The 22,538-nt window shown below is 36.6% G+C and overlaps 1 protein-coding gene across 3 annotated transcripts; it reads right to left on the reverse strand.

Moving 5' to 3' along the window:
* Positions 1 to 447: 447 nt before the first annotated feature.
* Positions 448 to 21,726, reverse strand: LOC101129940 (vesicle-trafficking protein SEC22b). Of its 3 annotated transcripts, none has more exons than XM_019021259.4 (5): positions 21,512 to 21,726; positions 14,113 to 14,222; positions 8,479 to 8,639; positions 5,636 to 5,782; positions 448 to 2,458 (listed from the first exon to the last, which is right to left on the reverse strand). In XM_019021259.4, exons 2-5 carry the CDS (start codon positions 14,121 to 14,123, stop codon positions 2,304 to 2,306), a joined length of 474 nt encoding a protein of 157 aa, XP_018876804.4. In that variant the 5' UTR covers positions 14,124 to 14,222; positions 21,512 to 21,726; the 3' UTR covers positions 448 to 2,303. The 3 variants fall into 3 exon arrangements, 2 of the variants coding, with proteins under 2 accessions (XP_018876804.4, XP_063554851.1); XM_063698781.1 differs by having other exon boundaries at positions 21,072 to 21,517; XR_010131066.1 differs by lacking the exon at positions 14,113 to 14,222 and having other exon boundaries at positions 21,512 to 21,725.
* Positions 21,727 to 22,538: the final 812 nt, after the last annotated feature.

Below are 22,538 nucleotides of genomic sequence, written 5' to 3' on the forward strand. Positions count from 1 at the left end.
GTTACATTTCCAAAATATGCCTCACTGTCTTTATTCATGCCTTTGCACATGCCATTGACTCTTCCTAGAATGCCCCATTCTCCTTCTCTAGAAAGTCTTCTCTTAACATACTTCTTCCCAAAATAAATTAGGTGTCCTTTCTTAATATGCCTCCAATAACCCCATACAGTATTTATCCCATTCTATTTTAGATGCCAGCTTGGTTGATGATACATTTCATCTAGTCAGATCTTCCCACTGCCTCTTATAAAGAAAACCAGGAGCCATATTATGATATTCTTGTTCTCTAATTTTTCTGCTGCCCTGATCTTAAACCACTTTCTTCTCCCTTTGTTGACAACTACCCCACCCCTTATTTCTTAATTAGCCCAACAAGATTAGATAGAAATGTATCTACAAAGGATGTATGTATATAAATTAACTAGATAACAAAACTTCACACTGAAGTGAACATTCTACAAGTATTTATTTCATTGCTGACCATTAGGTTGCAGCATGCAACTCTCAACAATGAGCTGCCCCTCTCCACTCCTATAGAAGCTCCAAATACTATGGTACCACTATGTAGGTTTTCAGCCTTTCAAAGGCTTTTATTATTAACATCATCATTACTTCAGCAGGAGCCTTTTAGGGACTTAAAAGCACTGATTATCTATAAAAAGTAACTTCATATTTCATGCACAAAATTCCCAATTGGCAGATTTAGGTCCATAAAAGAAAGGAAAAAAATTATTCTAGTTATATAAATTATCAGGAATAAAATAGCATTTCTCCTTGCCTTGTTATAAGGAAATAATATATTTTTCCTTACCAGGAATCAGGATAGTATCTTTGATGATCCCTCAGGGTTATAAAATTGCTTACTGGTTAAAGTTTTTTGCCAAAGATATTAAGAAATAAAAAGTTCGCTCATTTTCCTGTGCAATTTAAAGAAATATTTGCAGTATGTACAGGAATTTTAAGTTATTATTTTAAGTTATTATTGCAGGCCCTGGCAATAATATTTAAAAGGCCTATTTTCCCCATTAAAAAATTCTACCTCAGAAGGTAAAAGGAAATCTCCATCATCCCTGAGCAGAAAAGGAAAAAATCATGGGTACTTTAATTAGTTAATAGAAACCACTATAAATGAGTTATCTATCTCCAGAACATTCTCAGAGAATTTACACGAACTAAAACAGGAATGAAGTGCTCTCAGAGACTTTTTCTCAGGTAAATGTATTTAGTAGTTTGAGTAGTTGATCTGCAAAAACTTTAACTTTAATTAACTACATAGATGAATATTTTTTATTTTGAAATTTGAGAATGTCCTAAGAGGATGTCTACAGGATATGAAACTACTGGGTGCAGGAAAATTTTTTAAACGTTAGCAAATTGTGGCAAGAGGAAAACAAACAGTGGAGAAAACTGTGGTAGAGAAAGTAAAGAAGGGGCAGGAGAAAGCTGTAATTATAACCTGGGCCTTCCTTTGTTCTCATGAAGCCAGGGGCCTCTCCATATCCTATACTTGCCCTTACACTAATAACAAACCAAATGCTGCAAAATAAAAGTAATAATGACCCAAACTAATTTAAGTCTTTTGTTTAAGGAGTAAATGAGAGAAACATCTTAGCTTCTTAATCAAGGAGTGCTATAATTTCAAGGCATCTTAATATAATTCACTTACCCTAAAGCAATTGTGCAATAAACAAATTATAAAAGGAAAACAACAAAGGTTAACTTTCTACAGGGGCCAATAGACAAGATCTGTGGAGCACAGCAATTAACCTTCACATACTGGAGTCTTGTTTAAAAGGCCATCAAAAACTCAGATTACTGAAAATCACAAATGTCACCAACAAAAGGAATGTTGATTAGAGTCAAAAAAACAAAACAAAACAAAACAAAACAAAACACCTTCCCAAAGGACTGCCTTCTTTGAAGGAATTTCAGAATGTTGCTAGCACAGGTTGACTAAGTTAAATCTCATTGATGGCTCCATCAGAGAATGAGAATGCCCCAGCCAGTGCTGTTTTTAAAATGCACTGGGAGGGAAAAAACGAAATAACAATCTACTATTCCCTAATATATATGGCTTGGCACCCAGAGAAAGCCTCTGCCCCCGAAAGAGACTTTCTACATAGGGTTAAGCTTCATTAAATGAGGTGCAACCTTTCAATTTCAGGACATCTCTTTTCTTGCAAGGTCTTTAGAGGCAGAAGTTCCACTTGGATTCTAATACACATCTCTGTGAGCTCAGTTTCCTGAAAATATACAACTACTGGGTTCTAGGTTCTCCCTTACCAGTGACTATATTCATTATTTCACAGCCACCAGAATCGGACATACACTATTAACATGATGAAAAATACAGCTACTGCTGCAAGTTTGGCATAAGTGGAACACATGTTCAAGTACTTCGCATCCTGGCAGTATTTCTTGGACAGACTGGACAAATTGTTAGCCTTTGAATCCAATGCTGTCAAAGAGGAAAAAAGGAAAACATTAATTAGTCCCTGGAAGTATTTTACCGAAAGTATTAAGGCATTAAAAATAACCAAAATGAGCAGCACTGCAACAACCATGAATCTTAAATCATCATTTTTATTTTAAGGCTAACATTGCATATACTAATTAACTGATGATGCTGATCAGATTATGTCTGAATTTTTGAGGCTATATAGTAAGGTGGTTAGAAGTGCAGGTTCTGGCCTCAGACTCTTTGGTTCAGATATCACCTGTACAAGTTATGTGACATTGGTCAAGTCATGTAACCTATTTAAAACCTAGTTTCTTCATCTATAATTGGGGATAATAACAGTAACTATGTCATAAAGTTTTATGTACATGAGATTGCCTGTAAAGTGAGCAACAATGCCTGCACATGATAAATTATAATAATTATTACATGTTAATAATTATTATCTTCATAATCTTCTAATGGTCTGAATCATATTCTCTTATATTTTGAAAAACGATAATGATAATCCATGTAAAACAAACTCAGATAACCAGAAAATTCAATTAACCAAACACAGTCTTAAGCTATACTTCAATGATGACTGCTAACATTTCTAAGATTCTCCACATAGTAGAGACTACTATGAAGTTAAAGCTATCAGGATTTATATTTCAATAGACATAGGAAAGTTGTAACTAAAATACAATAAGTACTACAAAAAAAAATGCAAGTAAATTAAGCTTTTTAGTATTTTCTGGCAAGTTTTTTCACCCCCAAGGACATTTGTAATGTTGTTATCTTCTTATAACAGTTAACTAAACACTTAGAGAAATAGCCAGATAGACACAAGCTAGACCATATTAAAATATAGGGCATATTTTAATAATAAACACAAACTCCATTTGACATAATAAATTCTGATCAAACTTTTCACTTCTTTAAATTTCAGAAAAAACTATTTTGCAATCCAGTTGTTTCTTCCTTAAAGAATGCTTTTGGAATATTTGGAGTTGCTTAATAGAGACTGGTTTTGATTGGGAAACATGGCGTTACTTAATAACACAGGCATGACAGCCACGTCTGAATTAGCAACTGATCACATGAGTAAGAAAAACATCTAGTCACGGAAGAAGAGTCAGGGACTGAGAAATAACCATGACAAAGCACAGGGCATCTTTTTACAGAGCCTACAAGAATACACACTTCACTGGACAGGGATTTTAAATTATTGTGTTTGCTGCTATATCCTGAATGCCCAGAACAGGGCCTGGTGTATAGTTAGTGCTCAATAAACATTTGCTAAATGAATCTAAATCTGCTGAGAATAACTCAGCAGAGGAACAATTATTAGACCCTATGAAACAAGTCATAGTTGAGAGAATTTATATATGAACGTTTTGAAATACAGGATAACATAAAGACAAAGCTATTGCTTGGAGAAGTCATTTAACAAATATTTATGTGACAGGCACCATGTGAAGTGCTGAGGATACAACAGTGATCAAAATATACATGATCCCTGCCTTTAAGGAATTTAGAGTCTTGCATGAGTGATACAAGAAAAATTCCTGTGCTAGTCTACTTTATCCCATATAGGAATTGCAAGTCTGTATGACAAAACCTTACACACTCACTCACTCAAAATTTGGTATTTAAAGAGTGTGAAGGTAAATGAATAACTGCTCACTACTCAAAAAAAGGTTAAAGTGTGTAGTTCATAATAAAAGAAAACTCACTTACTAATGAATATATAGCATGGCTGAATTCAAAAATACTTATTAAGGAACCTATTTGTGACCATTTCTGTGGGGGATATATAAGGAGTATGTGAAACAGATATAAAATACATAAGCACTATCTTTAAAGAGCTTACATGTCCACATTAAACACTTAGGTAATATTTAAATATCAGGTAAATATACATATACTTTTAACCTAATTTTACCTAATTACCTACACTTTTAAAATTATATAAAGTGCTGGGTGTTGTGGCTCATGCCTGTAATCCCAGCACTTTGGGAAGCTGAAGTGAGTGGATTGCTTGAGCCCTGGAGTTTGTGACCAGCCGGAACAACATGGCAAAACCCCATCTCTACTAAGAAAATACAAAAATTAGCCAGGCGTGGTGGCACATGCCTGTAGCCCCAGCTACTCAGGAGGATAAGGTGGGAAGATCGCTTGAACCCAGGAGATGGAGGTTGCAGTGAGCCAAGATCGTGCCATTGCACTCCAGCCTGGGCAACAGAACAAGACTCTGTCTCAAAAAAATATATGAAATTATATAAAAATATTTAATTATCCAAATATGTTTGCCTACTTTAATATAAATATATGAAATATATACTTATGTTATATGGATATATATTTAATATGGTAAGAGGTATTTAATAAATATATTTAAGGTAAATTAGGTAAACACACATACATGTAATATGTGCTAAAACCATTATGTTACTAAGTGCTTTAGGAGTTTAAAGTACAGAAGAGATTAATGTGATACAGGCTATAAGGATCAGAGAAAGGTTCTTTAAAGAGACAGTTCTTATGGAGGTCTTACAGAACAGGTCCAGCATAAGGCATAATAGACCACTAAGGATAGTAAAGAAGCTGGTGTGGCTACAGAAGAATGTTTGTGAACTAGAGAATGACAGACATTTGCATATTCCTTATTTTCCATATGTAGAGCACAATGCCTTACAAATAACAAGCTCTCAATAACAATGGCTGACTGACGGAAAAATAAGTCAGACTGGATCTTATCTTGTAGTCCCAGATTTAAAAGTTTTTCAGAGAGGAATGCCTTGATGAAAATGGCATTTTATAAAGATTGATCTGGCAGCAGTAAAGTCTCCCAAAGAGGCTACTCAAAAAACCACTGCAATACATTGTTGAGTTTTCTCTCATTCATTTCCCTTAATTTATACAAGTTATATAATTTAATTAATTTTGTGAATATCTTAGAAATAATCATTGCTTCTAATATGGATGAGTCCTTTACACTGTTCCAACTCAACAAAAACTAATCATACTAGGAAAAAAAATATATTGGAAGCATTGTAATGTAATGTACTTCTGGGACATAAATTCTTAACAGTTCTAGGTAGAATCTAATAGCATAAAAGGCACTGCAAAATAAGCTATCCTTGTCTATGGAATGAGAACCATTTCTTCATAAGACTCATTGCTTTTAGATACCTGAGAGTGCTTCTCCTCGTTGTAACACTTCTTCGATATTGGCCACCATGATCCTCTGCACATCTTGCAATTCAGTGTTGATGGAGCCTAGGTTTCTTCGAGCACGACTGTCAATGTAGAGCTTCTTGGTTTTCTGAGTGAAAGTATCTAGAATGATGAAGAAAACTGACCATTTCTTTCATGGCCATCAAAGTACTGAGGTAGGAAATTAAAAGTTCTGAGTTGGCCAGGCGCGGTGGCTCACACCTGTAATCCCAGCACTTTGGGAGGCCAAGGCAGGTGGATCATGAGGTCAGGAAATCGAGACCATCCTGGCTAACACAGTGAAACCCCGTCTCTACTAAAAATATAAAAAGTTAGCCAGGCGTGGCGGCACACACCTATAATCCCAGCTACTCAGGAGGCTGAGCCAGGAGAATCACTTGAACTTGGGAGGCAGAGGTTGCAGTGAGCCAAGATCACACCACCACACTTTAGCCTGGGTGACAGAGCAAGACTCTGTCTCAAAAACAAACAAACAAAAAAACCCAAAACAGTTCTGAGTTTATTCCTGGATTTGCCACTGTCCGTGGTTAACCAAACTCTTGGTTGAATATCAAAATCTAGGCTTTGATTATTTCATTTGTAAGATGTAAAGGTATAATTAGACGACCATTCAGGAGAAATGTCCTTTGAATACCTTTAAATTAGAAGTATTTGCTATCTAAGGCTGCTATCAGAATCCTTAGAGAAATTAAGACCCACTATAGTAAGCCTTTCCTGAAAACAGAAATTTTCAAACAGTATTCTGAGGACCCTTAGGCTAAGTGTTACTTACCTCTACACATTCCTTAAAAGGATGCTGGTAACACTCTAGCATTATTACAGCCTAACATGGCAAAAGGGTTCATGATCATTAAAAAGCTGAGAAACTTTACCTTATTTTCTCTAATATACATTCCCAGTTTCATTCCATTCTTAAACCTCAGGTAAAGCAAATATGTAATAGGGAGTTTTCCAAAATACCAATATAAAACTGAACTGAAGTCTCAGCCAGGCACTGTGTCTCACACGTATAAATCCCAGCATTTTGGGAGGCCAAGATGGGTGGATCACTTGAGGCCAGGAATTCGAGACCAGCCTGGCCAACAAGGCAAAACTCCCATCTCTACCAAAAATACCGAAATTAGCTAGCTGGGCATGGCAGCGTGCACCTCTAGTCCCAGCTATTCAGGAGGCCGAGGAACAAGAATCACTTGAACCTAGGAGGCAGAGGTTGCAGTTAGCCAAAATCATGCCACTGCACTCCAGCCTGGGCAACAGAGCGAGACTCTGTCTCTAAGTAAATAAATAAATAAATAAAAACTGAAGTCTCATCCATCTTTTGCTCATATCAGTATTTCTCAAAACTATAGGAAGAATGGCTTATTATTAAAGATATTTTCAACTTTTGGCAAAAATCTTAATTTAAGTGTGCTGTACCCCTTTCATTTGCCTCTTTAGATCTCCTCTCTGCCCTCCTGCACCTTGCTTTCTGCACTGGGAAGCTGACTTGGATGAAGCGCCTCAATAGACTCCTTGCTCTGTGCCAGTTAGGTTCAGGCAATGAAGAAGCCCCAACAGTAGGGAAGAAGAAGAACAGACAGTGAGTGATGTCCGGGTATTTATTCCCCTGGCTTCTTTCAGAGAAGGAAATAACCTTCTTCTGGAAGTATCCCTCTACCAAAAGTTACGCTCCTCTCAAGTTGGCCTTCTCTAGAAATTTTCTCCTTTTCAGTTTCAGAAACTGCTCCTCCCCCTTATACATTCAGGCCTAGGGATGGTAACAACCAGTATGCTACTGGTCAGAGGTTACTGTACCTTGTAATTCTCCTACAGCCTGGTCATATCTTTGTATATAATCCCTTAAGCTAATTTGGGTGTGCCATCTGTTTCCTGTATGACCCTGATACATTTGTCTTATTTTTGAGGGAGGTTTATGGGAGCATTACTGTCTATAAAAATAAAATTTGAAAAACTGGACATTATATAAAGCAGCACTTGGAGAGTATATAGTTATGAAACACTAGAGTGTTTTTCCAAAGCAAGATGACCCATTTATCTAGCAAACTTGAAACACTTCAAAAATTCTAAGCCAGTAAAACCAATTTCTCTTTTAACTAAAAATTTCAGCGATATAGCCTGATCCTACTTGTTCTCACTCCCTGTACTTACTGTACTTAGGACATTTCCTTTGATCCCTTACCATCAGATACTTTACCAGGTCTGATTAGTAATTAGTCTTTCTATAATTCTTGTACAAATACAGACACCTATGCTCACTATTCCTGAATGTAGTAAATATTATACCCCAATACCATGAGTACCAGGTATCTTCTATTTCTTTGTTATGTTTTGTTTTTTAAATTAGAGGATCTTATTCTACTAAAAGAAACAAAACATCATTCTTTCTGATTTCCCAATTCTGATCTCCATAAAATGAGCCTTATTGTGAGTGTGAGTCTGTGGACTGGGGTAAAGAAGAACTCAGCCATTATATGCCAATCAAGTAGATCTTTAGGCACAGTTCCTGTCACATGTGACTCTAAAGAAGAATCAAACCAAATAACAGAAAGGGCAAAAGGCAACAATTTCTATGGGGGAAAGATCAAAAGACTAGAGAAAATTACTTTTCAGAACAAAGCCTTAGTCACTCAAAAAGACAAAAAGAAGTGGAATGGAAAAGGAAGCAGAAGCTAAAACTTCAGCAAGTAAACATCAGAAAAAATGTATAAATATTATATCAGTGTATATATCAGTGTAACAAATAGCTTCTCCATATTGTTTGCTCCCTTGATAGAGAGAAGTGAGGGGCAAAAACTTACCAAATTCAATAAAGGAATAGGGTCGGGACACAGTGGGCACCTTCTTTCCATGCTGTTCATCAAATTCTGAGTGCAAATCTTCTAGGTAGGCAAAAGCCAACTTCTTAGGGAAGGCAGCTTCACATAAAACCAAATAACACACCCCCTGCTCAATAATGTAGCTGGTGAGACATAAAAAGCAAGACAAAGTTGTCTGTAAAGTAATAGCACTGACAACAGTTTAAAGCAGAATCTCTGTACCATGCAAACTTTTTTAAAAATCTAGCCTGAATACTTTGAGGCTGGCTAAACGAGAGTCAATTTAAAACCGCAAATCCTTGGAATCAGAAAGCAAACATCTTCCCATTATTAGATGTATATTCTTTTTTTTTTCTTTTTTTTTTTTGAGATGGAGTCTCGCTCTGTCCCCCGGGCTGGAGTGCAGTGGCATTATCTCGGCTCACTGCAACCTCCGCCTCCCGGGTTCAAGCCATTCTCCTGCCTCAGCCTCCCGAGCAGCTGGGACTACAGGCGTGCGCCACTATGCCCAGCTAATTTTTGTATTTTTAGTAGAGACGGGGTTTCACCACGTTGGTTGGCCAGGATGGTCTTGATATCTTGACCTCGTGATCCACCCGCCTCAGCCTCCCAAAGTGCTGTGATTACAGGCGTGAGCCACTGCACCCAGCCTATTAGCCGTATATTCTAAAAGGAGTATTTAGACATATTTATTATAATTTTTCATCCATTAGATTCTCTCTTTTTTTTTTTTTTTTTTTTTTTTTTTTGAGACAGGGCTCTTTCCATCACCCAGATTACCCAGGCTGGAATGCAGTGGCATGATCTCAGTTACAGCAATCTCCGCCTCCCAGGTTCAGGTGATTCTCACGCCTCAGCTTCACAAATAGCTGGGATTACAGACACCCACCACCACACCCAGCTAATTTTTGTATTTTTAGTAGAGATGGGGTTTCACCATTTTGGCCAGGCTGGTCTGAAACTCATGACCTCAATCGATCCACCCAATTCAGTCTCCCAAAGTGCTGAGATTACAGGTGTAAGCCACTGGACCCAGCCCATTACAGAATTCTTCAACTAACATTTTAAACTTTTATTTTAGCTTGAGGATGTATATGTGCGGGTTTGTTACCTGGGTATATTGCATAATGCCGAGGTTTGGGGTACAAACAATCCCGTCACCCAAGTACTAAGCATACTACCTAATAGTTTTTCAACCCCTGCCCCCTCCTTCCCTCCTCTTCTAGTAAGTCCTCAGTATATTTATGTCCATGAGTGCCCAATGTTTAGCTTATAAACTTATGAGAATATACAGTATTTAGTTTTCTGTTCCTGCATTAATTCACTTAGGTAATGACTTCCAGCTCCATCCATGTTGCTACAAAGGACATGATTTCATTTCTTTTTATGACTGCATAGTATTCCATACTGAATATATACTACATTTTCTTTATCCAATCCACCACTAACATGTACCTAGGTTGATATCTTTGCTATTGTGAATGGTGCTGCAATGAATATGCAAGTGCATGATTTTTGGTAGAAAGATTTGTTTCCTTTTGGATATAAACCCATTAATGGGTTTGCTGGGTCTAATGGTAGTTCTGTTTTAAGTTCTTTGAAAAATCTCTAAACTGCTTTCCACAGTGGCTGAATTTACATTCCCACGAACAGTGTATAAGTAATTCCTTTTTCTCCACAGCCTCATCAGCATCTGTTGTTTTTTGACTTTTTAATAATAGCCCTGTGACTGTTGTGAGATGGTATCTTATTGTGGTTTTGATTTGCATTTCTCCAATAATTAGTGATGTGCATTTTTTCATTAGTTTGCTAGCCTCTAGTATGTTTTGAGAAATATCTGCTCATGTCTTTTGTCCATTTTTTAAATGGGGTTATTTGTTTTTTGCTTAATACTTAAGACTTTTTCTTGAAAAATTCAGAGTTGTGACTCCATCCACCCTTTGATTCTATATGGTAAACTAGCATACACATATTTAAACTCTTTCCAGCCACAAAGGAAAACACTGTAACTGGAAATTTCTGTGGATAGAAATGTAAGGTTAATGACATAATGTTTACTGGGTACAAGACTAATAAGACTCCTTAATTTACAGTCCAGGAGAACTCTGTAATCAACTGGAAACTTTTCAACAATGGAACTGACTTTCTTTTGTGATGATGAGCGCCCATGCACTCTGGAAGGGGCTATATGATTACACATCTGAGAAATTCTTAGAAAAATGTTAGGCTACTAAGTGGTTTTCCAACTTCTTTTTAGCCATAGTATACACACACACACATGCAAATATATATATTTTTATATGGAATATGTATATATAACAAGCAAAACTTATATTCAGAAGGCCAATGTATATATCAGATAAAATCAGAGGTTCTTTAGTTTAAGTAGGAGTTTGCAAATATTTTCTCCCATTGTGCAAGTTGTCTCTTCACTGTGTTGTTTCCTTTGCTGTGCAGAAGCTTTTAGTTTAATACAGTCCCATTTGTCTACTTTCTTTTCTGTTGCCTGTGCTTTGAAGTCTTTGCCATAAAGTCTTTGCCCAGGTTCATGTCCTGAAGCATTTCCCCTATGTTTTCTTCTAGTAGTTTTATAGCTTAGGGTCTTATGCTTAAGTCTTTAATCTACTTTAAGTTGATTTTTGTATATGATGAGATAGGGATCTAGTTTCATTCATCTGATGAGGAACTAATATCCAGAACATACGAGGAACTCAAACAACTCAACAGCGAAACCAAAAATAATTCAATTAAAAAGTAGGCAAGGAACAGAATTGACATTTCTCAAAAGACATGCGAATGGCCAAGTATATGAAAAAATGCTCAACATCACTAATCTTCAGGTAAATGTAAATAAAAACCACAACGACATATTATTTCACCCCAGTTAAAATGTCTATTAAAAAGACAAAAGTCAATAAATGCTGTTGAGGATGAAGAGAAAAGAGAACTTTTATACACTATGGAAAACAGTATGGAGGTTTCTCAAAAAACTAAAAACAGAACTACCACACAATCTAGCAATCCCACTGCTGGGTATTTCTCCAAAGGAAAAAAACTCATTATGTTAAAAACTTATCTGTACCCCCATGTTTACGGCAGCACCATTCATAATATCTATGGATAGATAATCAAGAGAAATGTCCATCAAGAGAATAATGGATTTTAAAAGTGTTTTTTACACACACACACACACACACACACACACCATGGAATACTATTCAGCCATAAAAAAGAATGAATTTCTATCATTAGCAGCAACATGGATAAATCTGGAGGACATTACGTTAAATAAAATCAGTCATGCACAGAAAGATAAATATGGCATGTTCTCATTCATATGTAGGAGCCAAAAAAAATTTTTGAGCTCATGGAAGTAGAGAGTAGAATTGTGGGTATTAGAAGTAGGGAAAGGTAGAGAGAAGGGGAGGATGGGCAGAGGCAAGTTAATGGATAAAAAATTACAACTGGATAGGAAGAATGAGTTCTGGTGTTCTGCAGAACTGTAGGGTGAATATGGCTAGCTATAACTTACCACGTATTTTCAAAAAGCTACAAGATTTTGAATGTTCACAACACAAAGAAATGATAAATGTTTGAGGTGATGAATATGCTAATTACTCTGATTTGATTACACATTGTATACATGTATTGAAATATCACTCTGTATCCCATAAATATGTATAATTATTACATGTCAACTGAAAATAAAAGGAAAAAATTTAAAACATAAGGAGGAGTTTAGGGGCCCAAAGCATTATATATACTCCCATCCTTGCCCTTTCTATGTGGCTCCTGAGGCATCCTAGGGCTCCATAAAGGATAAAGACTATTATATGATCTCTCAGGCCCCTTAAAATAATATTAATAATACAGCTGTCTTATTCCTTGCTTGGGCACCTGAGTTAACTGGTCTCTTTGCTTTTAGTCTACACCATCTTCTATACCATCAGTTTTATTCCCAGAGACTACAGATGACCATATTACCCTGCTTACAAACTCTAAGGGTTCCCTAATACCTACAAAATAAAATCATACTCCATGGTATTATATTTACAGCCTTTCAAAACAAGTGTAAGCAACATTCTATCATATATTTTAATAAACCAAATGGCGGACTGTTTTCCAACATGCTAGGTTCTTTACATATTTGTGGACTTCTGCTTATATTGTTTTTTCTAACCGTTAATGCTCTTTTAAATACCTGGAGAAATCCTGTTCATTTTCATATGTTCAATTCTACCATAATTTTTTCTGTGAAACTTCTTTATATATACTCCCCTCCTCTGTCCCGTTTCTTCAAACTTATCCCCTACAAATGGGAATTTGTTCCTTCCTTCTCTCTGTTCCCAAAACATTTCATTTAAATCTAATTTACAACATCTTTTCAATTAAGATATTATAGTATATTTGTTTGAGTATATGTCTCTCTCTGTACTAACAGAACAGTGTTAAAAGGTATGGACATTAAATGCAGGACTCAATATAAGGTCTGGCAAAGAATAAACCCTTAATAGCTCTTGGATGGAAATAAAGGATGATACGAGATTATGAATGTCCTAAAGGAATCAGGCAGAAGAAAATCTCTTCTCAATTCCATGAGAACTTTCCTAGGTCTTGGTTCTCTAAACCATGGTGAAAATGAGGATACTAGATATTAAGTGAGTGACTATTTTTGGTGTTGAAAATTAGACTTCTAGAAAATATTTCAGATATTATAAAAATTAATACATCATAAAACATAATGTCCAACATTTTCTTAGCCAATTGCCTAGGGTTTTATTTTTGTTTTGATGTACTTTTTACTTGTCTTTTATAGGTAGAGAATTTTTGTTTTGTTTTTTAAAAGTAAACATAGCAGCTTCCTCCCTGGCCTAAGTTATCTTACTATCTAAGTCCCTAAAATAGCAAAGATTATTTAACTAATCCGTTTTTATTTTCCTCTGATGCTCTTGTACTCTTTTCCTTTTTAATCCTTCCTATTTTGTCAGCTTCAAACTTGGCATGTATTAAACATTAAATACCAATTATTTGTAGATAATTTAAAATCCAATAATGTTCCTTTGAGTCCTCTATCAGTTGTATCATTTATAACCACTGATTAAGATGCTCTTATCTTTTATAATTTTCTTTTTTCAAAATAATAATAACTAATAATTATTGACTCTTCCCATGTGTGTCAGACAAGATGCTAAGTAATACACACAGAGTCCCTCACAATCCTCTCAAACCTCCTATGTTTATTTTCACTACTTTATAGAGGAAACTGAGGCTTAGAGAAGTTATGTAAGCTGCTCAAAGTTACACTGTTAGGAAATGTTTGAGCAAGGGTACTAACCTACACATATCTGGCTCCAAGACAGTCCTAAAGCAAGAAGTTATCTATTATTGCATGATAGGCACAGCATAGACACATGTTAACAGGTTAAATTACTGTAAGCATGCTGAAAAAACCAACAAGATGTCCATTTTGTAGAATTAGAGCCAGAGAAGTTGCTCCTCCCAAAAGACAACATTTTAAAGTAATCTTTACTTTTTAAAAATTATTATTTTTTATCAGGCATTCTGTTACTGTATTTCACACTTAAATGATCATAAAGAAATCAAGATTACACTCACTGAAAAGTCATGGCTCCTGCTTCCAAGGTACATCTGGTAGGGGACTGTTCATTCAACTTTCGAAAGAGTTACTTAGCCTGACTCTGATACTGTTGAAGGTCCCGGCCAGACTGAAAGAAGACATCTTCATTTAAGAATTTTCCACAAAATGCTGTATCAATTAGTGAGAAGCACCAGATTATGAGGACACTCTGAATGAGGTCCTTCATTTACAGGTAAGTAAGATTCATTTTAACAGAGGAAAGACAACCTACTTTCAGAGTACAGAGGAAGACCTAACCCCTACTTCTTCAAGATGATTGCATTAGTTATTCGCTAAGAAGCAAAAGCATATACCTCAAATACACTTAAGCACACTTAACTTTCAATCCAGTGTTCTTTCCACTATTAGGACAGTACTGTCCTCCTAACCCATTTCATTTGCAGTTATTGGCACAGAACTACACAGCATGTGCTATACTCAGGGGAATATCCTAGGAACAAGATTGGTGAATTTCATTTTTATGTTGGAATATCCAGCAGAACCTTCCACAAGTGTTACAGTTTTTAGCATTTAAACAAAACTAAATGTGTGTACTAGTGACTGCAAATTATTATGAACACTTTGACTGCAATTACATAAAAATGACCAAGGGTAGAGACAAAGATTAGGATGTCAGATACCCTTTACTGAATAAATCTATTTGGTTCCCAAGTTTGGACAGCAAAAGTTTGAATATCGAGGGATATATGCAGACAAAAATGAAAATAATAGCATTCACATGTTATAATTACAGGTAATATTTTCCTGAACAATTTCTAACTGCTTTTACAATTATTTTTGTTAAAAAGAGGGGGCAAATCTACTGGAAAAAACAGCAGTGTCATTTCAAAAGAAGAAAACCATGCATCTCCAATCTACCAGATCCAACAGGGAAAGGAAGTGCCTGAAGAATGGGAAGCAAATAGACATTGTTTTTCCATCCACATGTGGGGTAGGGGAGCTTTCTGCCAGCTACCCAGCTATAGTCTGAATGTTTGCTGGTATCCCCCACAAAATTCATGTTGAAATCCTAACCCCCCAAAGTGATGGCATTAAGAAGTGGGACCTTTGGGAGGTGATTAAGTCATGAGGGTAGAGCCCTCATGAATGCGATTAGTACCTTTATAAAAGAGACCCCAGAGGGCTAGCTTGCTCCATCCACCATGTGAGGAAACAGCCAGAAGGTGACATCTATGAACCAGGAATAGGCCCTCAATAGTCACCAAATCTGCTGGTGCTTGATCTTCACCTTGCAGAACTAGAAAAATCAATTTCTGTCATTTATAAGCCACCCAATTTATGGTATTTTGTATAGTAACCCAGACTAGGACACTGCCATGTGATGCAAAGAAATAATCCTATTTTGGAATTATTTATTTTACATAGAAAGAATAGCCTCCCTTTGGCAGATGTTTAATAACTAAATATTTAAGTAGAAAAGTATTTATGCTAGGGTCTCCCAGGATCTGAGGTCTAACTTTGATAAAGTACAAAGTGATATCTTAAAATTGTAGATAGTGTACTGCTAAGCTGATAATAAAAACAAGGAAGCAACAATAAAATGATAAAGTGGCAGATCAGCAAATGTACAATTACAGGATAATAAGATTCTAAGCTATATGTAAAAATGGTGAACTGGAAATTTCAATATGAATAAGAAGGTGAATAAGCATGAGGTGAACCAGGGGAGATAGGCAGAGTCCAGTCGAGGTATTAGTTTGTAGATTTATCTTGTTTAATACCACTGTTATGGCAATTATTTGTTTTATTGACATATATTTGTTATATATTTGAGAAATAGTTCTATATTAACATATGTATGTCTGTATGTATGTACAGTTTTATATATTAAACAGTACTTTATAATAATTATATCAAAATTATCATATTAAACAGTACTACTAATATATGGCCAGCCAGTAAGAGTGAATACTGTCATATGCTTTTAGCCAATAAGAACTAGTGCACAATATTCTATTTTCCTAAATTTGAATGGTACTTACCAATCTTTTTGTTTCCCCAGTGCCATTCTGAAGAGATCTGAACCCACAAGAGTAGATAAAAAGCGTGCAAATAATGTTGGGAATGCTACTCAAGTGCCAAGAAAGAATATCAACATAGATCGGTGATTTTCAACCTTGGCTTCACAATAGAATCATTTGGGGAAATCTCAAAAACAAAACTACTTATGCCCAGTCTCCACCACCAAGCCAATTAAGTCAGCATCTTGGAGGTGGGGCTGTGACATCGGTATTTTTTACATAACTGCAACCACAGGTGTTAAATATATGTTCTTTGCTAAAGGCAGGTGAGAATCTTAAAAGGACTAGTTGAAGAAACATGGAAAAAATTGCCACTCAGATTGGTACAAATCCTTTGACTTTACAAGAGGCACTGTAAACATTACTGTAACCTGAGAAAAAGAATAACAACTGTATCAACTATAAGAAACTGGCCAAAAGCATTCTGCAATTTCAGGAATTTGCAAACAGCAATGTAAAGACTGCCAATATACAACACTGGGGATGTATTTATAGGGATTATGGTATGCCAACCAACACCTTACCATGCTGGTTCAGTTAGCATTACCATCCTTGAGAACACAATGCTAGCACAATCTTCATGGTTAAATAATAATCTTTCTGGCATATTCATACAATGGAATACTATGCAGCCATTAAAACAATGCTGTATAGAGTTTAATGATATGAGAAAATATTCATTAAACACTGTTAAGTGGAAAAAATTAGGTGAAACAGTCTTAGGGTATTACCTATTATTTAATGTTATACACACATACATATGTTTAAGGTCATCCACCAAAATGGATATAATTTGAGTACAGATTATAGTTAATAAACACTGTTAACATTTTGGTCGTTTTGCTTTTATGTATTTACTGAAATTTCTATAATATGCACAAATTAATTTTGTAATGTGAAAAATCATTCATTCATTACATATTTGCATCCAGTGTATCGATTATGTGCAATTCTGATCTGTGAACCTTTAAGAAAGGCAAGATGAGGCTGGGTATGGGGGTTCACGCCTGTAATCCCAGTACTTTGCGAGGCCAAGGCAGGTGGATCATGAGGTCAGGAGTTCAAGATCAGACTGGCCAAGATGCTGAAACCCCATCTCAACTAAAAATACAAAAATTAGCCGGGTAGGGTTGCAGGTGCCTATAATCCCAGCTACTCGGGAGGCTGAAGCAGGAGAATCGTTTGAACCTGGGGGACCGGAGGTTGCAGTAAGCTGAGATCACACCACTGCACTCTAGCCTGGGCAACAGAGTGAGACTCCATCTCAAAAAAAAAAAAAAAAAAAAAAAGAAAGGCAAGATGGAATTAGAAAAGATTCTTCAGAAATGATCAAATGAAATTATTAAGTGTTCACTTTCTGCCAGCCACTGTTCTGAACACTTTACATTATTTAACTTGTTTATTCTTCATGAGGTGATTAGAATTATTATGTCAATTTTTTACTTGAGAAGTCAAACTTTTTTTTTAGCCTCTAAGCTAAAAAGGGAGGAACTAGGATCTGAATGCAGGCAATCTGGCCCTGGAGCCCCTACTCCTAAGCATTATGCTACCCTAACTCTATAATTGAAATTGTTTCAATAGTAGACCCACCTTTTAGGTGAAGTCTTACTATGTAATTCTAACTCATTGGAAATGCTCAAGAAACCATGGGGCAGCTCTGATCTAGATCTCACAAAGCAACCTAACCACTGTTTTACATACTGACCTTTAGTTTGCTTTCAAGATCAAAGTCACAAAGGGCCCACAGTTAGCCAGTCCACCTAAAAATATTTAGATATCCTCATTCTGTTTTCTACTTCATCTAGAAAAGATTAATGAAATTTGTATATGATATAATTATGAGATATCTATTAGTAATCCAATAATGCAGTGGATCAGAATAACTGGAAAAACTGTGAAACAAATTTGAGGTTATCCAACAGCAAATGTAGGATTTGGATCTATATATTACAAAAGATAGAAGGTAGTAACTTGACACACAACCACAATACTTTTCGTTGCTGTCACCTAAGACTGCTGAACAACTAGTTGTATCAATAACAACTTTTGCCTTCATAGCTCTTATCATTTTCATAGCTGAGTTCAGTGGGTATCAATACCCACTGAACTCAGCTGGTCAAAGACCAGCAGCACCAAGAACCAACCACTTTCCTCTAAAAGCAGTTACAGTAAGTGGATTAATCAACCCTCAGTGATTGGGAGCGTGAGACAATTTAACTGTATAACATGTTATCTATCTGCTTTCTTGGAGCTTCCTGCTGCCTATTTGGTGAGATCTAACACTTTCTTCAAGTCTGGACTGCCCTTCACGATGCCAGAGGAAAATGAAAGAAAATACAATAATTTTGAGGCAGAACAGAAAGGTAGATAAAGAAATTGCAAAAATCCTAAAAGGAGAAACATGCCATAAAAGGAATGAGGAAAAAAGATAAACAGGGTATCAGTTAGGGAGTCCACATTTGAGAAGAAAAGCTCATCTCTCTTCCTGCCCTAAGTCTAAATTTTCAGTTAAACACAGAGGAAACAACCTGTATAAAATACTCTGTCTACATTATTTTGTAAATTTTACTCTCTATTGTATTATCTGAATAACTGTCCATCTTCGGTAATATGACAGCTTGTACAGGCAACTAGTAAATACCTAAAATATGATATCTATTATCAGTGTAAATACTGAAAGTACACTGATAAGAAAACAAAAACATACAAAAATGAAAATACATTGAATTATCTGGCCTGGACAATTAAGGTGATTAAATATAAAACTGTTTGGTTGAGATATCTGTTTATTAAAAAGTTATTCCTGGACTCCTAAGAGGTAAGACATCATTAAAAGGCCTTAGAACAAGGCAGTAAAGTACAGTGGTTAGGCACTAAAGTACAGTGGTTATTAAGTTTTTGTCTGAGTCGACAAAAACTTAATAAAAACCACTGGGTCTCAATTGGGGTGATTTTGCCCCCATGAGACATTTAGCAATGTCTAGAAATATTTTTGTCGTCATACAAACAAACAAAGTGGGGAAGGGTAGTGGTACTACTGGCATCTAGAGGGTAGAGGCCAGGAATATTGCTGGACCTCCTACACGATATACAGAACAGTCCCCAAGAACAAATAATTATCCATCCCCAAATGTCAACAGTGCCAAGGGGAAAAACCCTGATGAAAAATTTCATTATGCCACTTATTAGCTGTGAATTTAGGCAAGTGATCTATCCTCTCTAAGCCTCAGAGCTTCCTTATCTATTATTGGAGATTTTAATAGTACCTGTTCTAATATGGTAGTATGAGGATTAAATAAAAAAATGAACTTAATAGGCTTAGCACAGTGTTTGGTATGTAGTAGGCGCTTTTATAAATGTTCTGTATACTATTAAAATAGTAAAAGTAAGCCTAAGATTCAGATCTTTACAGACATTAAAAGTTTAGGCAAACTTTATTATTCAAAGTCAAAATTCCTAAAGGAAAATACTATGGCACTACAATCACAAAAATATTTGTGTGTAAAATTTCTTTCCTTGTCAATTAAACAAAGCATCCCATCTTGATAAACCAATATGAAATCAATACCAAATTTATAATTAAAAAACAATCAATTAATTTTTCAATAAAGTATCATGGCAGAGAGTAGAGGCCACTAATATTAAGTAGACTTTCAAGTTCACTTTGTATTCTTTGCCAACACTGGAATTCAATGCAATAATTTTAAAATTGACCAGATTCCATCCCCCCTACCCCCAACACACAGCCACCCACTGTAGGAAAACTATTTTTTAGTCAAACTACACATCCTTCAAGGATATTTCCCTGCACCATCTACTTTGTTCAAATCATATTCCTAGGTTCATTTGAACAATTACACTCCTTCTGCAGGATGGTCCTAGAGTATTCCTGAAAAACATTTCACATTAGCAAATCGGGGTATGTTAAATTGTTCACGGTTTATTTCAAAGATTAGACTTTGTTTTTATGTAATGAATAGAATATATTTCACTTAGCATGACCTGCAACTTTATTATCTGTATCACCACTCTCCTAAAAGTGAAAGTAACTATATTTCCAAATCAAACCTAAAAAGGCATATAACCAAATAGAATAGTTCCTTACTACTGGATCCTACTGTTACCTTAGTGTCATACCTTCTGGGAAGACTTTCCTGATTTCCTAAAACCAACTTAGATATATTTTCCATGTTCAAGCACAAAACCCTCTTCCTTCTCCTTAGCAGTTAAACTGCATTTTAATAGTTTGTTGGTTATCTGATTTTTCCACTAGACTGTAAGCTCCACAAAGGTAGAGACTGTGTACTCTAACTCCCTGCATTAACACTATGCCTGGCACATTTGATGTGCTCAGTAAAAATTTTTTGCATTAATATATGAATGAAAAGTCCAACAGAAGAAATGTGCAAACTATTTTTTCAATATCTCATCTTTTTTTAAGGCTCAAGGTTTTACTTAGACTGTATGGAAAAGTAAAATAAAATTGATCACTTTAAACAAATTATATAAATTCCATTCTCAGCTTTGTCTTCAGAACCTCCCAAGCTTGCTCCAGAAACTTGTCTTATTCAGAAATTTCCACTGTGTTTCTAAAACACAAAACAGCTTTCTTTTAAGACATCTGGAGTTAGTGCTGTTTTTAATCAATTCAGTATACTTTTGAGCACCTACTAGCATAAAGCAGCTATTGTAAAAGGTATGGATAACAAAGAGATGATTAAGACCCGTCGTTTGCCCGCTAGGAAACTCAAGTTATTGAAAGACAAAGAAAAAAATAAGTTACAATGTACTGCAGGAGTGTGGTACGGCGTATTGGAGAAGGTGGGAACTGGGGATAATCCTGAAAGAATGTGATGTACTGAACTTTAACAGGTGCTTTTATGTGGCAATATTACCTCACCCACTTTCAAAAGATGTCAGCAAGCTAGGTCAAGGATCAGGTGCTACGTTATAGAGTTGAAGAACTTGGCTGATTTTTTCCCAGGATTTATCCATCAGCAGTCCTATTAGCAGCAGAAAATTAGAAATCCTGAATTTTAACAAAGTCCCGAAAGAGTCAAAGAACACTGGGTGATCACAATCAACCAAAGCTACCACTTCTCCAGAGCGTTTTTCTAAAGAGAAACAGCTAACACAAAAAACTTAACTCCTCCTTCAGGAAAGATTTCCCCTCGCCGGTAGTCTCTCCTACACCAAAAGATAAAAGCGCACTTCAGAGAGGTCGGGAGTGCCCGGGAAGTCACAAAGGTCTCCCGGTCCTAGGAAGGAATCCGATGCTGAGGGCAAAGCGCGCTGACAGAGACTTGGGGTCGCGGGTCGTGAGTAAGCAGCTCACCTGTTCGTCCTCCTGCATCGAGGCGGCCAGCGGGAGCCAGTCCGCCACTCGGGCGATCATTGTTAGCAACACCATCTTCACAAACTACAGGGATCCAACACTGGCCCGGAAGGCCCTTGGCGCCGTCCTCACTTCCTCCGCCGCGACAACAGTTATACCCTATGTCTCAGTTACCGGAGATCCAGCTGCTTGCGTCTCCGCTTCCCGCTGAGGTGGCCGGAAACAGCGCAAGAGCTTTCCACTACCGGTCCCCAGAATTGGCTTCCCTCAGAGAACCACAACTATCAGAACACTGGTTCCGCGATCTGCCTTCCACCTTCTTAACTTCCAAGGTCTGGCCGGGTTTTCTGAATTTGAGGCTTCGAATAAGCCTCGCCCTTTGAGCGGCCATTGCACCCAAGCTGAATCAGAATTTTCTAGTTCCTGAAACTAAGTCTTGGGAGAGAGCTGGGAAGGAGGGTGGGAGTTAATGGGTAATCCCCATTAACCACTAACCGTTAACCATGAAGGGTATGTAAAAAAAGGAAAACCCTGAAAATTAGGCTATTTTCATATTTATTTTTTTCTGTTTTCTATGTTATATATTCTATAAAATGTTCTATATTTGTATATTTCTAGACAAAGATTTTTGTCTATTTTTGCTTGTTTGTTTATGCGGTATCCCCACCAGGCTCCTTAAACAGTTTATGGTAAGAAGTCAATAAATATGTGTTGTATGTGTGAATAAATGAACAAGTACAGGACATCTTGTACCACCTAGGTCAGTCACCTACAACAAGCTAGGATCAGGCCGGGCGCGGTGGCTCACGCCTGTAATCCGAGCACTATGGGAGGCCGAGGCGGGCGGATCACGAGGTCAGGAGATCGAGACCATCCTGGCTAACATGGTGAAACCCCGTCTCTACTAAAAAAACACAAAAAAATTAGCCGGGCGCGGTGGCGGACGCCTGTGGTCCCAGCTACTCGGGAGGCTGAGGCAGAATGGCGTGAACCCGGGAGGCGGAGCTTGCAGTGAAGCGAGGTTGCG

This window comes from Gorilla gorilla, chromosome 1 (genome assembly GCF_029281585.2).
Source record: "Gorilla gorilla gorilla isolate KB3781 chromosome 1, NHGRI_mGorGor1-v2.1_pri, whole genome shotgun sequence".
In the NCBI taxonomy this organism is placed as follows: domain Eukaryota; kingdom Metazoa; phylum Chordata; class Mammalia; order Primates; family Hominidae; genus Gorilla; species Gorilla gorilla.

Excerpts from the sequence above, each read along its gene's own strand:
- LOC101129940 (XM_019021259.4), bottom strand. Across the intron at positions 5,783-8,478 it reads CTATTCCTTTATTGAATTTG|ATACTTTCACTCAGAAAACC; the intron begins GTAAGTTTTTGC and ends TCATCATTCTAG. Across the intron at positions 2,459-5,635 it reads ACGAGGAGAAGCACTCTCAG|CATTGGATTCAAAGGCTAAC; the intron begins GTATCTAAAAGC and ends CCTCTTTGACAG.